At 53.0% G+C, this 21,472-nt stretch overlaps 2 protein-coding genes across 2 annotated transcripts in view; both read left to right on the forward strand.

Moving 5' to 3' along the window:
• The window catches only part of Zdhhc18 (zinc finger DHHC-type containing 18), a 34,842-nt gene extending 20,909 nt beyond the window's left edge, over window positions 1-13,933 (forward strand). Inside the window, exons 4-10 of the mRNA XM_005353094.2 lie at window positions 3,070-3,219; window positions 4,467-4,604; window positions 4,715-4,763; window positions 5,782-5,884; window positions 8,548-8,660; window positions 10,077-10,176; window positions 13,095-13,933. Of these exons, the coding sequence (XP_005353151.2) occupies window positions 3,070-3,219; window positions 4,467-4,604; window positions 4,715-4,763; window positions 5,782-5,884; window positions 8,548-8,660; window positions 10,077-10,176; window positions 13,095-13,193 (752 nt within the window). The 3' untranslated portion in view covers window positions 13,194-13,933. The remainder of the gene's footprint in view (window positions 1-3,069; window positions 3,220-4,466; window positions 4,605-4,714; window positions 4,764-5,781; window positions 5,885-8,547; window positions 8,661-10,076; window positions 10,177-13,094) is intronic.
• Window positions 13,934-17,466: 3,533 nt separating this feature from the next.
• Sfn (stratifin) lies at window positions 17,467-19,083 on the forward strand. The gene has a single exon (XM_005353095.2). The coding sequence runs from the start codon at window positions 17,865-17,867 to the stop codon at window positions 18,837-18,839; it is 975 nt and encodes a 324-aa protein (XP_005353152.1). The 5' UTR covers window positions 17,467-17,864; the 3' UTR covers window positions 18,840-19,083.
• Window positions 19,084-21,472: the final 2,389 nt, after the last annotated feature.

Raw genomic sequence — 21,472 nt, forward strand, 5'->3', positions numbered from 1 at the left:
TACTGGGACTGTATTTAGGTCCTCTGCAAGAGCAATAAGTACTTTTAACTGCTGAGCATTTCTCCAATGCTCATCTTAGAGTGTTCTGCCTGCATATATGCCTGCTACAGTTGCTCAGGGTTTCGGAATCCCATCCATCATGGCAGGAAGAGGCACCCAGGGTTGGGAATATAACCTTCAAAGACCTGCCCCTTTGACCTGACGCTGCCTTCTAAGCCCCGTCTCTTTGAGGCTCCACAGCCCCTCACGACAGTGCAGCCAGCTATGGGATGAGTTTCACGAGGAGCGGGGGAGGGGGAGTCTCAAACTGCAGCTTTACTTTCTTTACCAGCCCTATGTTTTAGATTTTTAATGTATATAAGTGTCTTGCCCAAATGTATGCCTACGCGCACCATGTGTGTGCGTGCCCTCAGAGGCCAGAGGCGGTGTTGGAGCCTTTGGAAGTGGACTTAGGAATAGTTATGTCCACCATTTTGGTGTTGGAAACAGAGTTCTGGTACTCTACAGGAGCAGCAAGTGCTTTTAACCACTGGACTCTCTCCAGCCTTTTGTTTATTTGTTTATTATTAGTAGTATTATTGTTTGAGGCAGGGTTTTTCTCTGTTTACCAGGCTGGCCTTGAACTGGCAGAGACCCACATACCTCTGCCCCCACCATACCTCTGCCCCCCGCCGGACTCCCTTTGTTTATTTTTAAGACAGAGGGGTTTTTGTTTTGTTTTGTTTTCAAGACAAGATTTCTCTGTAGCTTTGGAGCCTGTCCTGGAACTTCCTCTGGAGACCAGGCTGGCCTCGAACTCACAGATTCGCCTGCCTCTGCTGTAAGACAGAGTTTTATGTAGTCCATGTTGGCCTCAAATTTGTCACAGCTGAGGGTAGCCTGGAATTTGTGATTCTCCTCCTTCTGCCTCCCAAGCATTAGGATTGCAGGCATGCCCAGCTCGATCCGGGGTAATTTCTATTATTTATGTATTATATTGGGGATGATACTGGAGATTAAACCCAGGGATCAGGTGTGCTGGGCAAAGCGCTCTACCTTTGAGCTACAGCTCCACTGTGCTGCTGTGAACTGTATGAAAGGACTCAAATCTAAGTTTTGAAACCTGGGTTCAAATCCTGGCTTTTCTGTGTCCTAGGCAAGTCTGTTAACGTGTTGAGCAAGTCTTAGCTGTAGGCAGGTAGGGATGCTGAGAGAAGTCTTTAAATTATGTGGTTGGGGAGAAGGAGCTGTGTCTGCCTGAGTTCAAGACCAGATTAAACTCTGAAATAATATCCTGTCTCAAGAGATAAACAACAGGGCAAAGTGAATGTTTCGCTTGGTAGAGTGCTTGCCCAGCATGCATAAAACCGGATTCAGTTCCCAGCACCCCGTAGAACCAGATATGATAGTTACCTATCTGTAATTCCAACTGTGAGAGGCAAAACGATCAGGATCATCCTCAGCTACATAGTGAGTCAAGGCCAGCCCGGCAACATGATCCTGTCTCACAAAGAACCAAAATTTATTTACTGTTCTTGTTATTCCTATTTTTCATTAGAAAGCTAAGGCTTAGAGTTCAGTTGGCTCAGCCTCCTGGGCCCCAGCCCTGCCTTTTCCTGCTTCCTGTTCTAAAGAGGAAATCTTAAGGTGCTTGATCGCATTTTAAACACATGTGGTTAGGGTTATGGTAAGAGGCCCTTTGTTGGTTAGAACTGTGAGATTGGAATCCATGTGCCTCACCGGGCATGCCGGGCACCTGGGCTAGTGCTTAGTGCATTGGTAAGCATGCAGACACTAGTCTCTGGAGGTAAGCAGCCAAACAGGAAACTGTGGGGCAGACCCGGTGTCCAGGAGCCTGTTGATAAGGGTTCCCAGGCTGAACACACTTGAACTCAGTATCCGTAGCAGAACAATAGGTAACTGGGCTCCAGTACCCTGGGAGGCGGATGCAAGAGGATCTCTGTGAGTTCAAGGGCAAACTGGCCTACCTAGTGAATTCCGGAGCCAGGGAAACATGGTGAGACCCTTTTTGTTTTTGGTTCTTTGATTTGAGACAGGGTTTCAGTAGCCCTGACCATCCTGGAACTTTTTCTGTCGACCAGGGTGGCCTTGAACTCACAGAGATCCGCCTGCCTCTTCCTCCCAAGTGCTGGGATTAAAGGGGTGCACCACCACATCTGCCGGGCTACATACCCTTTTGATCTGGACCCTGAGATGTGAGTTCAGCAAATAGAACGTGTAGGGTTTGCAGACTTTGGGTAAACGTGTTATTCCTTCCATTAAACAACAAGAAAAGAAAAAGGTTGATGCAACAGGTGTTTCTTTGTTACCTCCTGCTTGCAGTGTGGTCAGTAAGCATCTTTTTCTAAACAAAAAGAGGAGGGGAAGAAACATTGTAGTCTAGGCTGCCCTTGAGTGCACTTTTCCAGTTTCAGGCACAGCCACCACCCCAGCTCTGACATTCTGTTAATGTTGTTATTGTTTTGATTACATTTTTACTTATTTGTTAATATTTTGTTTTTAATTATGTATGAGGGGAGGGAAGTGTGGCTGCCAAGAGAGAGCAGAATTACAGGTGGGTATGAGCCACCTGGCATGGGTGCTGGGGACAGAACTCAGTTCCTCTGGAAGAGCGGGAAGCACTCTTAACCACAGAGCCCTCTCTCCAGCTCTTCTCTATAAGTAACACTGACTTTGGTGAGCAGTCAGGCCGGTGGATTATAGACGTCCATCCAGTTCCCTCTCTGGGGCGTTTAATCTGTTCCTTTAACTGTGCCGCCCTCATGTAGTAAAGTTGGATCTAAACTCACTTAGATGCACACGACCTTCCTAAACCTTCCTAGGAGCTCTGTCCCTGGTGGCCTTGCTTCAGGGTGAAGGCCAGCAGATGTGTGTGCAGCTATGTGAGATTCGAGCACAGTCCCAGGCCTGAGTGAGTGTGGGTCTGTAAGCAGTTCCTAACATTTGTCCCTGCATTGGTGCGTCGTCCCCGACTCTCAGTTCCTGACCACATCCTCTCTGGCGTGGCTCCCCAATGGCAAGGGCCATGGCCGATTTGGGCATCCCCGTTTTCTCTCTTCCCACCCTCAGACAACACAGGCAGCTCCACATACCGACCGCCCCCTCGGACCCGGGAGGTGATGATCAACGGGCAGATGGTGAAGCTGAAATACTGCTTCACCTGCAAGATGTTCCGGCCACCCAGGACCTCGCACTGCAGTGTCTGCGACAACTGTGTGGGTGAGTGGGGGCCTCAAGGACCCCGAAAGACTGAGTTTTGGATCCAGGAAGTCACATGTGGGGGCAAGACAGGCAGCATCTGAAATACTTAGGGGTGAGCCAGAAGGCTGCCTTTCCCAGACTAGCGGTGACATCTCTTGACCCAGGGTTGGTATATCCTGTCCCCCTAATCCCTAAGTAATTCTGCAGACAGAGACCTTGAGCTTGTCTCCCAGCTTCAGGCCACTCCTCAGTGGGTCCCTGATCCAGAAGCCTGGAGCAGTTAATACTGAAGGCAGGGGATGATCTAATTGAGAAAGAAGGCAGGGAGGGTGAGAATCTGGAGGAGTGAGGTGGAGAGCCTGGACCACAACTGGAAGGTGGCTCTTGCCCACCTTCTTCTGCTTGGCTTGTGCCCTCACCCAGCTCCTCGGAAGCTCTACAGCTTGGGGAAGAGCCATGAAGGCCCCTTGGGAGGGTCTCATAAGGGAGAGTCTGTATGACACCCAAGTGAGCTGAGCCATGGTGACAGTGCACAGTTCCCAGAGCAGTGACTTCATCTTGCCAGCTCAGCACTCCCTGAAGAGGGGAGCTGGGACAGGAGACAGTGAAGTGGGTGACTCGGGGTGTTATTCATCCCTGCCAGTCTGCCCCACCCACCTCCTTAGAAGGCACCAGCCTTGGCATAAGGCCTGCAACGGGCATGTGACCCAGATTCCCACAGGGACTTTCCTCACCAGCCTGGGTGCGACTCCCACCCCCAGGGACTTAATGCTGGTATGAGCTCAGTCCCTTGCCCTGGCCTCTGGTGCCAGCTCTCCATGAGTTACCTAGCGGCCCAGCCCTCTCTGAGCCTCAGGCCCGAGCTGTTGGCATGTAGGTAGTATTAGGCCATGGTCTGTGAGACTTTGAAGCAGGCACTCTGTGGGATCCTGGAGATCTCAAGGGTCTACGAGCAAAGCTGTATAAAAGAGGGCTAACAGAGCAGGTGACAGGGCCCTCTGCCTAGTTTGAGGTCACAGGAGACGTTTTAAGGGAGTGGCTTTGTAGTTGGCATCAGAAGGAGTTACTATGGAGCTAAAAGAATAGACAGGGCGTGTGTCAGGCAGTGGGTGGGAACTGATGATCAAGGGCTAGAAGTCGGGTGTGTCCACGGGAGGGCAGGAGTCAGCTGGTGTTGAGGGGTGAGGGGATGGGAGAGCGCCAGCCTGAGGGAGGGCTACCACCATTGCTGGTTGGAGACCCACACTGACTCCTTCCCTTTCTAGAACGGTTTGACCATCACTGCCCCTGGGTGGGCAACTGTGTCGGGAGACGGAACTACCGCTTCTTTTATGCGTTCATCCTCTCCCTCTCCTTCCTGACAGCCTTCATCTTCGCCTGCGTGGTCACCCACCTGACTCTGCGTGAGTGGGGGGACGACAAGGGGTGGAGGAGGACTGGCCAGTGAGCTCAGCCCTAGCAACAGGCTGTGGTCATCACCCCCTGAGCTGTGTCTCTGTCTCTTCCTTCCTAGGTTCTCAAGAAAGCAGCTTTCTCTCCACTCTGAAAGAGACACCAGCAAGATATCTTTTGCCAGTTGTCACCCTGGGTGGGAATTGAGGCCTCTTCATGGGGTGGGTCTCCAGGGTGGGACAGTGGGGCCGTGTTTGTTCTCTGGAATCCACTCTACCAGTTACTCTGTTAGTACCTGCACTAGAGCTGACTTTAAATGGGTTGTCACTGGGAGGGGCTGCGCACACAACCTCAGGACACTGTCCCTGCTTACAAAGGCCTGGCAAAGAGTGGGTTTCTTTTCTTTCTTTCTTTTTATGTGTATCATTTTTGCCTATATGCATGTCTGTGTGAGGGTGTCAGGAGTTAGAGACAGTTGGGAGCTGCCATGTGGGTGCTGGGAATTGAACCTGGGTCCTCTGGAAGAGCAGTCAGTGCATCCAACTACTAAACCATCGCTCTAAGCCCAAGAGTGTATTTCTTAATTTCTTAAATCTTTGTTTATTTTATCTTGCCTGGAGGCAGTGGGAGCATGCCACACAGCACACAAATAGAGATGGGGACAACTTAACACTCAAACTCAGGTCATCAGGTTTGGTGACAAGTGCCTTTACCCACTGAGTCATGTCACCAGCCTGCATGTTCCTTAGGAGGTCAAGCTCCATGGACTACGTCATGGCCAAGATCCTATGGCTACAATTCCCTGTGCCAGCTGGGCGGTGGTGGTGCACACCTTTAATCCCAGCACTCGGGAGGCAGAGACAGGATGATCTCTGTGAGATCGAGGCCAGCCTGGTCTACAGATCAAGTTCCAGGATAGCCACCAAAGCTACAGAGAAACCCTGTTTTGAAAAACAAAAATAATATAAAACAAAACAAAACAAAAGAATTCCCCATGCCATCCCTAGCCCAGATCCTGACTTGCTCCTCAGGACTCCCGCCTGTTTCTGGGGTGCAGGAGGTGATCTGCCGAGAATGATGACTGGACACCTGCCACTGGGGATATAGCTCCAGGGAAGGGTGGGCGAGAACGTGAGCACAGGCTCCCAGGGTCTCCACCCTCCCCCCATGTGTCCTTGACAGTTCCACTGTGCTGGAGTTGGTCATCTGCTTCTTCTCCATCTGGTCCATCCTGGGCCTCTCAGGGTTCCACACTTACCTCGTCGCCTCCAACCTAACAACTAACGAAGACGTGAGTAAAGTTGGGGGGCTGGGGAGCCTGGCTGTGTCTCTTGATGCATTGCATCCTGCTTGTGACAGAACTGGGATCCATACTCCTGTGCATGGCGTGGTTGAGAGATGTGGCCTTTGGTCATAATTCTGGGAAGGGCCAGTCCAGGGTTGATGCCCAAAAGTCACGACCCTGACTTTGCATTTGCCACACCGCACCTGTAGGCATCACAGTTCTGACTGGGGTTCCAGAAGTCTGTGCACCGAGAGGCATTGTTAGAACAGAATGGCGGCGTGGCCCCGTTGCCCTCCCAGCTATTCACTTGTAAGCCACTGTCAGCCAGCATTATTTGAGCACCCACTGTCCCCAGTCCAGACATGACCTCCCCTCACTGTCCTCCAGCCCTGAAAAAGAAAACCGTACTGTTATGTTTCCAGGGTTGCTGTGCAACATTGATCAGAGGCCCCACCATCCAAAAGAAAACGGATCCACTTCAGACGAGACATGGTGGGCAGGCCTGTAATCCTGGCACTTTGTAGACCCGGGCAAGAGGGCCTGTGGTTTGGTTTGAGGACAGTTTGGACTGTGTGGGGAGACACTGACTTGGCAAAATAAAAGGGGGGTTGGGAAGAGAAAGAAAAGGAGCTTAGTTAGTCTGCTGGCACAGGCCCGTAATCCCAGCTGCTCTAGAGACCAAGACAGGGATTGAAAATTCAAGGTGAGAATGGACAGTCTGTCTGAGACAAAAAGTAAAAAGAGAACAGGGATGTAGTTCAGTGGAAGAACACTTACGTAGCATGGGCAAGGCCCTGCCTTCAATCTCAGTATCCAGAAATGGAGGAGGGACTGAAGGCTTGGTGGTTAAGAGCACTGGCTACTCTTCTGAGGACCCAGGTGTGTAACCGTGTTGTACTAGTCCTAGGTAATCTGGTGCCCTCTGCTGGCCTCCTCCAACACTGCACACATGTGATACACATGCATAAAGGCAAGACACCCATACACATAGAATACATAATAAACGGAAGAATGAGAAGGAAGCCACCTCCAGGAGCAGTGGCACACGCGTGTTATCCCAGCACTTGAAAGGTGGAGAGAGGAAGATGAGGAATTCAAGGTCATCCATGGCTACACAGAAATTTGGAGACTGGGGCTGGAGAGATGGCTCAGTGGTTAAGAACACTGCCTGCTCTTCCAGAGGTCCTAAGTTCAATTCCCAGCATCCACGTGGTAGCTCACAACCATCTGAAATTAGGTCTGGTGCCCTCTTCTGGCCTGCAGACATACACACAGACAGAATATTGTATACATAATAAATAAATAAACTTTTTTTTTTTTTTTTTTTTTTTTAAAAAAAAGGAAGTTAGAGGCTACCTCAGGACACATATGACCGGCCTGGTCTACAAACTGAGTTCCAGGACACAGAGAAACTTGTCTCAAAAAACCAAACCAAAAAGAAGAAAGAAAAAAAAAATCCCACAACCTCTCACAGTCTCATTTGAGAAAGCAAAACTGGACACATTGATAAGGGCAGAAAGGGCATTAGCCCCAGCCCACCCCATCACCAGTGGGTTTCCTGAGTGCCGGTTCTGCAGGATCTTCCTGGAACTTAAACAGAAAGGGGTGCTTGGCCCAGCAAATGTGGAAACTTCTGGGTGACAATTAAATGGGTCTTTCCTGCTGAGCCCCTCAATAGCGTCAACCCAGGGCTTCCCTAGGCAGAAAGGATGTCCAGGGTCATGTAGTTGAGTGGCAGGGTCAGAGTGGTTCCGCCTGCTTCGTGCCCTCAACCCTGCCCTCCCTGTTAGTTGGTGTCCTAGTTAGCGTCACTGTTGCTGAGATGAAACACCAAGACCAAAAGCAAGTTGGGGAGGAAAGGGTTTATTTGGCTTACATTTCCACATCACCATCATCAAAGGGAGTCAGGACAGGAACTCAGACCAGGAAGGAACCTGGGGGCAGGAGTTGATTCAGACACCAAGGAGTGGTGCTGCTTACTGGCCTGCTCAGCCTGCCGCCTGCTTTCTTTTTATTTATTTATTTTTTCGTCTTTATTTTTTGAGACAGGGTTTCTCTGTGTAGCTTTTGGAGCTTGTCCTGGAACTCGCTCTGTAGACCAGGCTGGCCTCGAATTCACAAAGATCTGCCTGCCTCTGTCTCCCAAGTGCTGGGATTAAAGGCGTGTGCCACCACCACCCAACAGCCTGATTTCTTACAGAACCCAGGACCACTAGTCCAGGGATGACTCCATTCACAGTGGACTGCCCCTCGCCCATCAATCACTAATTAATAAAATGTCCTACAGGTTTGCCTATAGGCAGATCTTAGGGAGGCATTTTCTTAATTAAGGTTCCCTCTTTCAGATAAGGATAGCTTGTATCGAGTTGATGTCAAGCTGTCCAGCACAGGTGGGAAGCCAGGGTAGAGATGTCTACCCAGACAGCCTCCTCTGGAGACTTCCTTTTGCTTGTCCTCTGTGCTAGTTGGAGCCTTCTGGTCTCCGCTGGTGCTGCACCCAGAAGTCCCCAGAACTGGTTTCTAAGTGGGACTCTTGCTGGCCTCTGGGTTCCATTTCTAGAAAGTGCAGAAGGAGCCCAGTGGTTGATGCTTTGCATGTATAATCCTCAGCACTGCTAGAGGAAGTGGGGACAGACGGAGGCCGCTTACCCAGCTTCTTCTCTTTCCAGATCAAGGGATCTTGGTCCAGCAGGAGGGGCGGTGAGGCCTCTGTCAACCCTTACAGCCATAAAAGTATTGTCACCAACTGCTGTGCTGTGCTCTGTGGCCCCCTACCTCCCAGGTAAGCCAGGACATGTAAGAGAGGTCACAGGGAGGTGGACCCCTCCTGGGAGTTGTGGAGGGTCTGGATCTTAGCAGGCCTTTCTCCCTGCACAGACATGGATTCCATTTGCTGTCCTCTATTCTGCTGGATGTCTGAGAAATTCTGAGGACGGCTGTTAGTTTTAATCACATTTGCTCCTGTGTAGAATAAAAAAAGGTACCACCTGGCATGGTTGTACCTGCCTGTAACCCTCACACTTGAAGACTAAGGTTAGGAGGATTGCTTCATCTTCAAGACCAGCCTGGGATCCACAGTGACACTGTTTCAAAGGAGGAACGTACAAAATAGTAAAGATCATTGGGTATTCTGTGTAACCCTACTTCCCAGAGATACCACAGTGACTGTCATGACCACAGTAGGTGACCTGTCTTTCTTCTACAGGGTGAGGTCACCACCACTTTCCTCAGGAACCTTGGTGCTTCAACCCTGCTGACAGCAGGGGGCACCAGAGCTCCAGAACCCGAGTTAATAGCCATGGGCACCGCGGGGGCAAGACCTTCCTTACAGATGTGCCCCACTAGGGAGACAGGACACTAGGCCTCTCAGTGACTCCTAATAGCTGTTCTTTCTTACTTTTCTCTCACTTGCAGCCTGGCTTCTTGGCACCCAGACAGCTGAGTCCGCTTGAATTAATGACAATGAATAAACTTGGGAGATAGAGGCAGGTCAGAGTCCTAGGTCATCCTCAGCTACGTCCTCAAGTAGCAAGGCTACTTGAGATCCTGTCTCAAGAAACAAAAACATTCTGGCATGGTGGCAGAATGCGCCCCCCCCCCTTTTTTTAAGACAGAGTTTCTCTGTATAGTCCTGGCTGTCTGGAACTTGCCCTGTAGACCAGGGCAAGACCTCAAACTCCCAAGATCCACCTGCCTCTGCCTTCCTAATGCTGGGGTTATTGGTGTGCACTGCCACCCAGGAGCACTTGCCTTTTTAATCTTAACAGAAACAAGCAGATCTCTGAGCAAGAGCAGCCTGGTCTACATGATGAGTTCTAGGACAGTCTGCAATCTATAGAGCTAGAGCTACATAGTGAGACAATGCCTAAAAATAGTAATAATAACAAAACCAAACTAATGGATGAATTATCTGGAAAAGCCAGGTGCACAGAAGGTCTTATTTTAAATGTGTTTACTTGTATGTGTGTGTATGCACCTACAGTGGTGTGCATATGGAAGTCAAGAGTCCTTGGGCTTGAACGCAAGTCATCATCAGGTTTGGTGGCAAACACTTTCGCCCATTGAACAACTGAATGGAAAGCAGCTTCCATTTGCCCAGCTTTTCTAGGGCTGGGTCTTTTCTGGGAAGACATTGTCTGTGTTGTCACGTGCCTAGAGCCTTGTCTGAGGCTCATGCCCTGTCCTTATGTTTTGGAAGCCTGATCGACCGGCGGGGATTCGTGCAGTCTGACGCTGTGTTGCCCTCACCCATGAGAAGTGACGAGCCAGCCTGTGGGGCCAAGCCAGATGCCAGCATGGTAGGAGGCTACCCCTGAATGTGACTCAGTGCTTGCCACCTGCTGCCCGCCCTCCAAGCCTGCTGGGACCCTCCCCATACCGTCCGAGGGAAGCAGAGCTGCCAAAGACTCAAGTCTTTTCGTATTTATTTCCCATCCTGCGCAGCGTTCTCTGAACTGCCACAGAGCTGTGCCCTCTTGCTCCTCAAACCCAGGTTCCCACAGTTTGGGCCCTAGGTCCCTGAACTGATCGGTGGCAGGAAAGGAGAGCCATGGCCTCTGGAGGCCACCAAGGAAACCATGCCAGGTCACTGCCTGTGCCCAGGGAGACCCAGTGTGAGTGAGGGTGTGAACTGAGTGGGCAGCCTCCCAGCCAGAGGCATGCTTGGACCCTGGGGAGCCGGGGCGTCTGGAAGCAGGACTGTTGAGCAGCTGGCCCTGAAGCACAGTGGCAGGCCAACGCCTGCCCTTGGACTCCTGGTCTGCGGCTCCCACATTCCCTTTGAGATGTGCAAGGCTATTTTGGTGGTCTTGGGGGGGTATATGGAATTGGCCAGTAGGATAGAGCTGGGGTACCAGTAGAGAGCATGGGCAGAAGGTGGGAGGCAGCCTGTGTCATAGGAAGCCAAGCCAGCCGTCCAGGCCCCAGAACCTCAGCGCCTGTAGAGTCCTGGGCAGCACAGTAGGAATGGGAATGGGGACCCTGCCTTCCCCAGCCCGTGGAGACTCTCAAGGATCCTTTCCTGTGCCACCACCCCTCCCCCCAGTCTCTTCCAAGTCAGAGCTAGAGGTGGGTGGGTTAGTGATGCTGGCAATACTTGAAACGGGTTTATTAATGCTGGGTATTTTGCACATTTTTATAGACCTCTTTTTTACATGGCCTTTTTTTTGGGGGGGGGGATTTTCAAGACAGGGTTTCTCCGTAGCTTTTGGTTCCTGTCCTGGAACTAGCTCTTGTAGACCAGGCTGGCCTCGAGCTCACAGAGATCTGCCTGCCTCTGCCTCCCGAATTACATGGCCTTTTTTTAAAAATAAGAAGTTAATGTGTAGTGCCAAGTCAAGGGTTTTCAGAAGGCTAGGTGGTTTAATAAATGTTTTACAGCAGATCTAGCTATGAATGTGTGTGTGAGAGAGAGAGAGTGTGTGTGTGTGTGTGTGTGTGTGTGTGCGCGCATGCCTGTGTACAAATACAGCTGACTTCCATATCCCTGGGCTATTCCGTCTCCCTCTTACCCACCCTGTGTTCAGAAGCAACCTGACATGTAGGGGCTTCGGAAGATGGTGCATTAATCACAAGAGACCCCTGAGCTCCTGCCCTTCCCTTCTGCCATAGCCTTCAGACAACCAGTGGCTAGGGACTCGGCCACCCAGCCCCCAGGTCAGGCTCCCAGCTGTAACCTGCCCCAACAGGCTGAGGCTAGGTGTGGTGGGTGGGGTGACTGGGCTGGGGAGCGGGGAGCAGCTGCCATTCTGCAAGCCACACCCCCCCCTTGGCTCTCTGCTCTGTATATGCCCCCCCCCATGCTAGAGAGTCGGAGACAACACATTTCTGCTAATTTGGGATGAAGGAAGAAGCAGAATAGGCCAGGAGGCTTATTGGTTGGCCAGGACCCTCATAGCACATCGTCCTGCTGCTGGGATCTGTAGTTTCTAATTAAAATAGAGACTTGTTCTTTTAGGACCCCCACTTTGGCCCTTCAAGTGGGCTGAAGCCCTTGGATCATAGCATAGGAAGTCACTCCAACTTCTCTGCCTTGCTCCTAAGGCTAGTGGGTCCCAGACAGAGCCGGGGAGTATCTTAGCTGGGAGAAAAGCTTCAGAGTCCTAGGCCATCCTACAGTGGCTCTGGGAGGTAGATGAGGGGCTGGAGGAGGCTCCCTAACCTGCCTTTTATCTAAGCCAGTATTCATTTGTTCCTGCTTGTAATAAAACTTCATTTTTAGGAGCTGATTTGCTTTGGTTTGGTTTTTGTTGCCTTTTATTTTGCCGAGTTTCTGGTTTGTAGCATAGCTCTGGATTCTTCCCTGGGAAATGGGAGGCCGGCAGCCAGTGATAGCGGGAACTCTGCAGCAGAGGGACTGTGGCTAACCCGCCTTCACCATGTCTGCCTTCTTGTGGCTCAGGAATTGGTACTTCCTGAGCTCTTTCCTGCTAACTTTGCACCCCGATCCCCAGTGATTGCTCCGCTAAAGACATGTTTGGGACAGTAGGTCCAAGTTGGAACTTCTTATCCCTGCCCCAACCCAAACCTCCTAGGTAGCCAGAACGGCCAGGCAGATGATAACATAGGCCGACCTCTCTGGTATCTCCTCCAGGAGGACACCTGTCAGGACTTTGCCATCTCCTGCACAGCCTGAGGGGAGCTAACAGGCCTCTCTGCAGAGGGTTAGCTGGTAAGACCTTGTCTCACCTGTCAGCCAGCCCTGCCCACACTCCACACACCATCTCATCAATGCATGCCTACCGACTTCACCAAGTCCATCCATCCATCTCTGTCTGGTGTGCGGTGTGGTGTGTGTGCTGGTGGTGGCAGGTCCTCAGGAATCCCCCCCAACAGAAGGCTCTTAGTCCTGGCCACTCCCTCCTTGGATTGAGGCTCCCTCAGAGCACCTGTCCTTTCAGAAGAGGAAGGGTGAGACTGGGAAGGTGGCACACCTGCCCTGAGAGGCCTGGCCAGTGCTGTTGGTGGACTGATGTGCAGGGCCCTCAGGTCACTAGCACCTCTGCATCCTGCTGTGTGCCCCCGGCATGCCCCCTCGCCTGCTGCTGTTCCTCTCCTGCTCTGTTGCCTGCTGCCTGAGCTTTGGCCCTTTTCTGGGGGAGAGACAGGTACTATGGTACCTTTGACCCCACTCGGGGCCCCTGCAGGCTACCTCTTCCATCTGTCTGTCCGCTAACCCTTTCTCTTCTCCTCCTTTGCCATCCTGCGGATCATCCAGTATGCGCGGGGGCTGAAGGAGCTCCTGAGGACCGCCACTCTCTGCCTCTCCAGGAGTGGCCTGGGGGGAGCCAGGCACCCTGCGCCTCCACCTGCCTAACCTGTGGCCCGTCTGCCACCATCTGTGCCTACAGGGTCTGCCCCCCAGCCTGTCCTACTTGTGTGCTCTCTAGAGCTCCCCACAGCGGGCAGGTGCTGACCTCCTGGCCCCTGCCCCCACTCCTTGCTGACCAGAGTATAAAAAAGCCATACTGCAGCCTCAACACAATACACACTACTGTAACCCTGCCGATCTTCCCCCTCTCCTCCTCCCCTCATGCCCCTTCCCCAGATGTGTGAGGTGTCAAGACTCTTCAGGAATCTTGCCTTACAGCCTCCCCCCAGTCAGCAGAGCCATAGGCAAGCCAAGCAGGTTCCTTCAGGAGCTATCTGGGTGTCGACGCTGCTGAACAGGTTTGGGGACTGTTCTGAGCACAGCGGCTCAGCACTGTTCCCACGCCCCCATCCCCCCAGGAGGATGCGAGGTGTGAGCCTGTGTATCCCTGGCCCCAGGCACCAAGGGCTGGCTACACAGCTCCACTTCTTCCAGGGACCCAAAGGGAACTGGGCCAGACCTGGGAAGACTAGCTGTGCCCAGCACAGGCCGCTCACCTGCTGTCCACTACCTTTTCTAACAGAAATAAAGAGCCCTCTCTTCTTGCTGGAGCCTTGAGTGTGTCTCACCCCTTTCCTTTGGGGCCATGGGTGCTGCCGGCTGCGGATGTGTGAGAATGACTATCTCCCTCACAACCCTGGCCAGATAGCGCTGCTCTGGAGACAGGCCCGGAGGGACATGGGGAAAGGCACCTCTTGGCTCTCTCTCTCCAGAAGTCCTTTCCTCCCCAGAGACCTTCAAGGCTTAGCTGAACTTTGAAAAACTTTGCCTAGTCCAAAATAGGGGGTGGGAGGTGTCAAACTCCAGTCTGAGGCTCACATTCCCCAATTGAGCCCAACCTAAGGAAGGTCCATAGAGCGTCCTTTCTCTCATTCCCTAGATGCTTTCCCACATGGACACTGTACCCTGGGGTGGTACACGTCTATAATCCCAGCGGGAGGATCAGTTCAGAGCATCCTCAACTACACAGTAAGCACAAGGCTAGCCTGGGCTGCACACCCACAGAAGTGAACTGACAACCAATTGCTCAGGTCTTCCAATTCCTCTGTGTTTACTGTGGACCATGTGCACACACACAAACACAAGATAAATAAAGATAAATTAGAAGAAAAAACCGGGCTGGAGGGATGGCTCAGTGTTTAGAAACACTGACTGCTCTTCAAGAGGACCCAGGTTCAATTCCTAGCACCCATATGGCAGCTCACAACTGTCTGTACCTCCAGTTCCAGGAGATCTGACCCTCACACAACTATAACATGCAGGCAAAACACCAGTGCACATAAAGTACATTATACATTAAAAAAAAAAAAAAAAGCCTAGGCAGGCAGGATTGCTGTTGCTGTTTATCAGGGCTTGCCTATGTATTATTTGTTTTTTCCCGGTAACCAAAGAGAAAGGTGATCTCAGCTCTCTTACAAATGAGAAGAGACTCAGGGAAAGTCACTGAGCCAACAACTGTGTGACCCCAGCAGGAGAGGGTGGGGTTTTGGAGAAGCCCTAAACTTGGAGATGCCATACCCAGGAGGGGGCTGCCCAGCCTTCTGTTACCAGTGGGGAGGCCTAAGCCCAGGGGCAGGAAGGGACCTGTCCAAGGCCTCTTCTGACCCAGCTGGAATGCAGTTCTACATGCTGACCTCATTCGGTTCTGTCTCTATAAATTCCACACTGTCTCCTACCCTAGACTGGCTTAGAGGGGGGCTCACTCCAACAGCAGTAGTGTAGAAGGAGAGGAGGCAAACAGGAACCACCTGAGCATCCTCCGCTAACCCTTCCCAAAGGCAGTACACAGCTCTCGGTTACGGAGCTGAACTCTTAACGACCAATCACAAAGCCCTCTCTCTGGTCAACTGTTGAATTTGAACATTCCAACGCCAAAAAAATCACCTCGGAAATTACTAGAAAAGGTTTTGCCAGTTGTGGGAGATTCTTTCTAGACTCTGATAAGAATCCCTCTTCCTGCAAAGGATGGCAGTGAACACCAGGATGAGCCGAGCACCAGGACTTTAGCCTGATCTGTCCTGCTGACTCAGGCAGCCTCTGCAGAGGTCCACGCTCTGCCGGGACCTGCTGCCTCCTGCCTGCCTGGGCTCCTGGACTTGGGAAGTAGAAGCCTGGAGGCAAAGGGAGACGACTGACACAGGAACTGAGTCAGATCTCCAGGCCAGAGCCAGCAGGAGTGTCAAGCAGCCCGACTTCAGTGAGGAGCAGTGAGAGGCTTGCTAGGGCCCGACTGTAGCCACCCACCAGGTCCCCGGCTTAAGAGGCGTGAGAGAGCACTCCCTTTGTGGGCTTTGAATTTTGCCAGGCCCCAAGGTCCAAGCTCCTAGTGTCCTGGGATCTCCAAGTTGCCCCCAGGACTTGGGGAAGCCCAGGCTAGATGACTCGTGCCAAGGAAAGCCCTTGAGGGCTGAGCGGGATGTTCCAGATGGAAAGGGAGGAGTTGGTGTAGATTGTACCATTTGTCAGTCTGGAAAGAAGTCTGGGCAGAGGACCCCTTCTCTGGCGTGGACACCTGGCAGGGCCACATGGTATGGGCAGTTCATGACCTTTCCTCATCCATAGAACCCAGCTACAAAAGAAAAAAAAAATAACCAGGGATGGGGGCTGGTGATGTGGTTTAGCTGATAGAGTTCTGGGGACTCGTGGGGACAACCCCAGCACTACCGCATACACCAAGATGGCAGTACTCCGTATGTGGACCAGACCAGCCTCGAACTTGCTGTTTATCAGGGCTTGCCTATGTATTTGACTGTTTTTTCTCCGGTAACCAAAGAGAAAGGTGATCTCAGCTCTCTTACAAATGAGAACAGACTCAGGGAAAGAGAGCCTCCCCTCTGCTTCTGCCTCGTGAGTGTTGGGATTACAGAGGTATTGCCAGTCTATACAGGACTGGGGATCCAACTCCATACATGCTAGGCGGGAACTCTACCAACCGAGTTGTATTTCCCACCTCCTTTTTTTTTCTGGGGGCCGGGTTTGAGGGGCGCAGCCTGTCTCTTTAGAGCCAAGCTGGCCACCAACAGGAACTCCTCTGTCAGTCTGAGTCCACCTGAGTGCTGAGACGCTGGGCGTGCCCTGCTGGGTCCTTCCCCAACTTGATATTTCAGAGTAGTTTCCTTCCTTCCTTTCCTGTGGCTGCGCTCTGAGCCCTCAGATCTCAGGAGGGGAACCCCACGGAATTAGCCAGGATCTGGAGAGCCCCTACTCTTGCGACATAAGCACATCAGCCCGTGTCTTCAAAGTTTTGGCCTATACCTCCCTCCCAGAGTCAAGGTGCATGGTCAGGCACAAGGAGGGGGGAGCAGGGGGGGCGGCGGAGAAGCAGAGAAGACAGGCAAGACAATGTTATAGTTAGTAGTCCTGGTTCAAGGATTCGGTTGGCTGGGTCCCAGGAAGAAGGTTCCTTAGAAGGGACTCTGGAGTCACATCTAAACTGTCGGGGGAGTAGCTGGGGCAGATAAGCAGGAACCCTACCCCAGTGCCCATACTCTTAGAAGCTAGAAGACAGGACCCAACCAAACAGGGACAGAAGGTTGGGGACAAAAGTGGTCTCCATCTCTGAGGACGCTTCTCTCTGGCTGGAGACCAGGGCCTCGATCAAGAAGGGACTAGAACCTCTGGGAGCCGAGGGGGGTGGATCTCCCTGAGCTGGAATGACTGCTCCATAAAACAAAATGGTACGCGTCACTCCTGGCTCCTTCTCCTCAGCCCTGTCTTCCTGCCCAGCTGCTAGCGTCCCCCCTGGGGGACCAAACTGGACTGAGCACCCCGTGACCTGCTTCCCAGCCTCTGACGAGGCAATCTGAGTCACAGTGGGGCAGCCAAGGAGCTGCGCCCCATGCCCCCCGCCTTCTGTGAGCCCTGCTGATACCTGACGGCAGGCAGCCTGCAAGAACGGGTGACCTGATGTGGAGAACCAGCGAGGAAGGGCTCAGACAAGTGTCAACAGGCCACCAACTTAAAAGGGAAAATTGTGCTGTCATGGGGAAGGTGTCCAACAAACCTGTGGGGTGACTAATTACAAAGACTAGACCGGAGCTTCAGAGGCCGCTCGCTAAACACTTCATTAAGTGGCACCTGAAATGCCACCTGCGCATTCTGGTGTTCAGAGGGGACCTTGAAGGAGAGCCAAGGGATGGAACTGTCTTCGGGCCGACTCGGGCGAAGTCTGGCACTCAATTCCAGATAATGGCTCCCGGGCCAGAGGCCTCAATGTGGGAAAAGTCAGAAGAAACAGCTTGTGACCTTAAGCGGTTTCTCCCCTTGAGAGTTGATGCTTCTGCCTCTACAGTCCCACAGAGCCTTCAAGGGGATTATATCAGACCATGGGTGCTAAAGTCTTGGGAAACCATATAGCCCTGCCTACATGTGACCTGACCCGTCCCAGCCCTCTGCACCAGCTCACTAGGCTCTGCCGAGGCTAACGTAGCCTAGTGGCTGAAGTCATCTCTACCCCTGGAAGGACACCCCTAGAACACCCTACCCCGAAAGACAATCTCCTTTGGTAATCCAGAACGCTCCTGCAATGCAGCTCTGAACAGCAGGGGGCAGTCTGGAGCCTGAAAGGTGCCTGTTCAGGTGGGAGCCACAGCCAGGTTTCTCCCGCTGACTATCCCGATGACTCACCCCGCACATCCCAGCCCTTTTACCTTTAAGGAAGAGCCGGAAAGGGTGTGGGGAGAAGAGGAGGAGGCAGGGCCCAAGGCCCAGGCCCGCCCAGGCCCCTCCCAACCCTTCTCCAGGCCTTGTCACCCCAGCCAAAAGGCAGACGGAGAGCAAGAGCCCCACAGAATCCAGCATTGGTCTCACGGCAGCCAGTTCGCCCGCCTGTCTGTCCTCGGAGTCATGGAGAGAGCCAGTCTGATCCAGAAGGCCAAGTTGGCCGAGCAGGCCGAACGCTATGAGGACATGGCAGCCTTCATGAAGGGTGCCGTGGAGAAGGGTGAGGAACTCTCCTGCGAGGAGCGGAATCTGCTCTCCGTGGCCTATAAGAATGTGGTGGGCGGCCAGAGAGCGGCCTGGAGAGTCCTGTCCAGCATCGAGCAGAAAAGCAACGAGGAGGGGTCGGAGGAGAAGGGCCCCGAGGTGAAAGAGTACCGAGAGAAGGTAGAGACGGAGCTCCGCGGGGTGTGCGACACCGTGCTGGGCCTGCTGGACTCCCACCTCATCAAAGAGGCCGGAGAGGCAGAAAGCCGCGTCTTCTACTTGAAGATGAAGGGTGACTACTACCGCTATCTGGCCGAGGTGGCCACTGGCGATGACAAGAAGCGCATCATTGATTCTGCCCGCTCAGCCTACCAAGAGGCCATGGACATCAGCAAGAAGGAGATGCCGCCCACCAACCCCATACGCCTGGGCCTGGCCCTGAACTTTTCTGTCTTCCACTACGAGATAGCCAACAGCCCCGAGGAGGCCATCTCACTGGCCAAGACCACCTTCGACGAGGCCATGGCCGACCTGCACACCCTCAATGAGGACTCTTACAAGGACAGCACCCTCATCATGCAACTGCTGCGAGATAACCTGACGCTGTGGACAGCCGACAATGCTGGGGAAGAGGGTGGAGAAGCTCCGGAGGAGCCCCAGAGCTGAAGCCGTCTGTTCCCTCCCTGCCCTGCCTTGCTCTCCAGTCCCCAGTCAGCAGAGAGGACTAATACGGAGTGGGACCCGGCCCTTTCCCACCCCCTGAATGTTCTGCCACACCCTGAAAGCCTCCTTGGAAGGGGTGCAGCCAGGCTGAGGTCACCAGGGGCTAGGGATCCCTCACTTCATGCAGCTATCTGGTGGGTGTTCCTAGCCCTGCCCACCCCCTGCTCTCTGCACCCCGACTTCCTTACACCACTCCCGAACCTGCCCCCACCCCCCCCCCCCCCACTCCTCCATGCCTCCATCTCGTACCTGTTGCTTCTAGATCCTAGGAATCGAGGAGGCTCCCACCCCTGTGGCTGGGACCTGGACTGAGGCAAAGGGCTATCTATGCGTGTGCGTGCGACTGTGTGTGAGAGAGGATGAGAAGGAACACATGTTTGCTGGGTGTGACCATGTTTCCTCTCAATAAAGTTGCCCTGCGACACTCCTGTCTTCTTCAGTTTATTGACCATGGACTGGGGGTGGAACGGAAGTGAGTTAGAGAACCTGACCCTAGCACACTGAGTTAGGGCCTAAAGTTCCCTCGGGTCTGCCTGGGTGACCTGGAAGGGAGAAGTGCCTTTGGGTCGGGTGAGAAGCCCCACAGCGCTCCCGTTCAGACCAGGTCAGCAGAAAGGCAGGTCAGGAGACGAGAGGTGAGCAGTTGCTGTGGGCGGGAAAGCCGCAAAGCTCCGATGTGGCGGGGGCCACGAAGCCACTGAAGTCTGAGTACAGTGGCCTCAGAGACGCGCTTCACGAGGGGGCACCCAGCACCTCAGATCTGAAAGCGGGAACCGAGCACATCAAGGGCTCAGGTCGCAGCCGAGGTGTGCACGATCGGAGGCAGGGGCATAGTGCCTCCACTAAAAACCCAGATCTAATAAGGGAAAGCTCTCCAAGCCCCAGTGATTCAAGGTGGGGCCCAAAGGAAACCTGCTGGCGAGGAGCCGGCGCGAGCTGGGTGGGAAGGGCCGCAGGGAGTCCGGCTGGACCAGTCCACGGCCCGCGCACCTTGCAGGCAGAGACTTGCACTAGCGCTCCGAAGCCTTCAGCTTACGGCCCAATCACAGGATGGGGTTTCCACAGAGTCCGCCCCCGGAACCTGATTGGCCAATGGGAGAGCGAACGGCGAGTATGTCCCGCCTCCCGCTCCGCTGGCCCCGCTACACCTCGCGGAAAGACGAAGCTGAGTCCCCGCGGTCCGCGAAGCACAGCGGGGCGGGGCCTTCCCGGTTTCACTTCTGACAAGTTGTCACCCGCCCGACTCTGGAGCTCGTCCCCCACCCCCGGGAGCAACGGGACAGGGCGGGGTCGTGCGCAACATTTAGTTTCCTCCCTTTGAGTCATCGGCTCACCTGGCGGTGTCTGCTGGAAAAAGTCCAAGACGCTCCTCGCCGAGCATCATTGGCTGGTGAGCATCATTGGCAGACCAGCCGCTGGTCGCCAGCAGGCTTAAGTTATGACCCTGATTCGCTTTGCAGCCCGGAGAAACCATGACATCGCCCTGCGCCTCAGTTTCCCTTTTGTATCGCTAAAGGTTCCCCAGTTATGCAAAGTGAAAAGAGGGGGGCCTGCTTGGGTGTAAGGCTTAAGCTGCCGCGCTTGAGGCTTTTAAAGTTTGGGTCCTCTTTTGAAAACGGTTAGGAGTGGGAATTTAAGAAGTTCCTTTCTAGGCAGAGCACGGTGGGCCGTGCCTTTAACCCGAGCACTCTGAGGCAGGGTGGAATTTTCTGAGTTCCAGGTCAGCCTGGTCAATATAGCAAGCTCCAGGTTATCCAAGGCTACATAAAACAAAACTACATAAATAAAAATTTCAAAGTCCAATTCTAGCCAGGCGGCAGTGGCGCCCGCCTTTAATCCTAGCACTTGGGAGGTGGAGGCAGGTGCATCTCTGAGTTCCAGGCCAGCCTGATCTACAGAGTGAGTTCCAGGATAGCCAAGACTATGGAAACCCTGTCTCGAAACAAAACAAAACAAAAACTTCAAGTCTAGTCAGGGCATGGTAGCACAAGAATTTGGGAGGCAAGAGCAGATAGATCTCTGTGAGTTTGAGGCTAACCTGGGCTACATAGGGAGTTCCAGGCCAGCAGGGCTATATAGTGAGATCCTGTCTCCAAATAAAATAAACTAAAATAAAAAGGATGTGCACTGGAGCAGCGGGTGGTACGTGCGTACTAAACATTAATCCTTCCAGGAGCTGGGGTGTGGCTCAGCTTATCGAACTTCCAAGAACCTGGGCTCAGGCCCCAGTGAGGGAAGGGGAGATGACCCTGGGAAATGTTAGGAATGAAGTCTTCTGGCCAGTGTCAGTCCTTCTGGGATTTATTCAGAATTTCTGACCCAAAACACAATGAGCATTTGGTCCAATCATTACTAAAGTTGCTCTTGGTGCTCTTTGGGCCTCCTACGAAAGCTGGCTTGGGGCTGGAGAGGTGGCTCCGTGGTTAAGAGCCCTGACTATTCTTTCAGAGGACCCGGGTTCAACGTCCAGCACCCACGTGGCGGTTTACAACTGTCTGTGATTCCAGTTCCAGGAGACCTGAAACTTCCCATGGCAAAACACTAATGCACATAAAATTAGAAAGAAAGAAAGGAAG

The sequence above is a fragment of the Microtus ochrogaster genome, chromosome 10, assembly GCF_000317375.1.
Source record: "Microtus ochrogaster isolate Prairie Vole_2 chromosome 10, MicOch1.0, whole genome shotgun sequence".
In the NCBI taxonomy this organism is placed as follows: Eukaryota; Metazoa; Chordata; class Mammalia; order Rodentia; family Cricetidae; genus Microtus; species Microtus ochrogaster.

Excerpts from the sequence above, each read along its gene's own strand:
- Sfn (XM_005353095.2), top strand. The coding sequence starts at position 17,865 with ATGACTCACCCCGCACATCCCAGCCCTTTTACCTTTAAGGAAGAGCCG.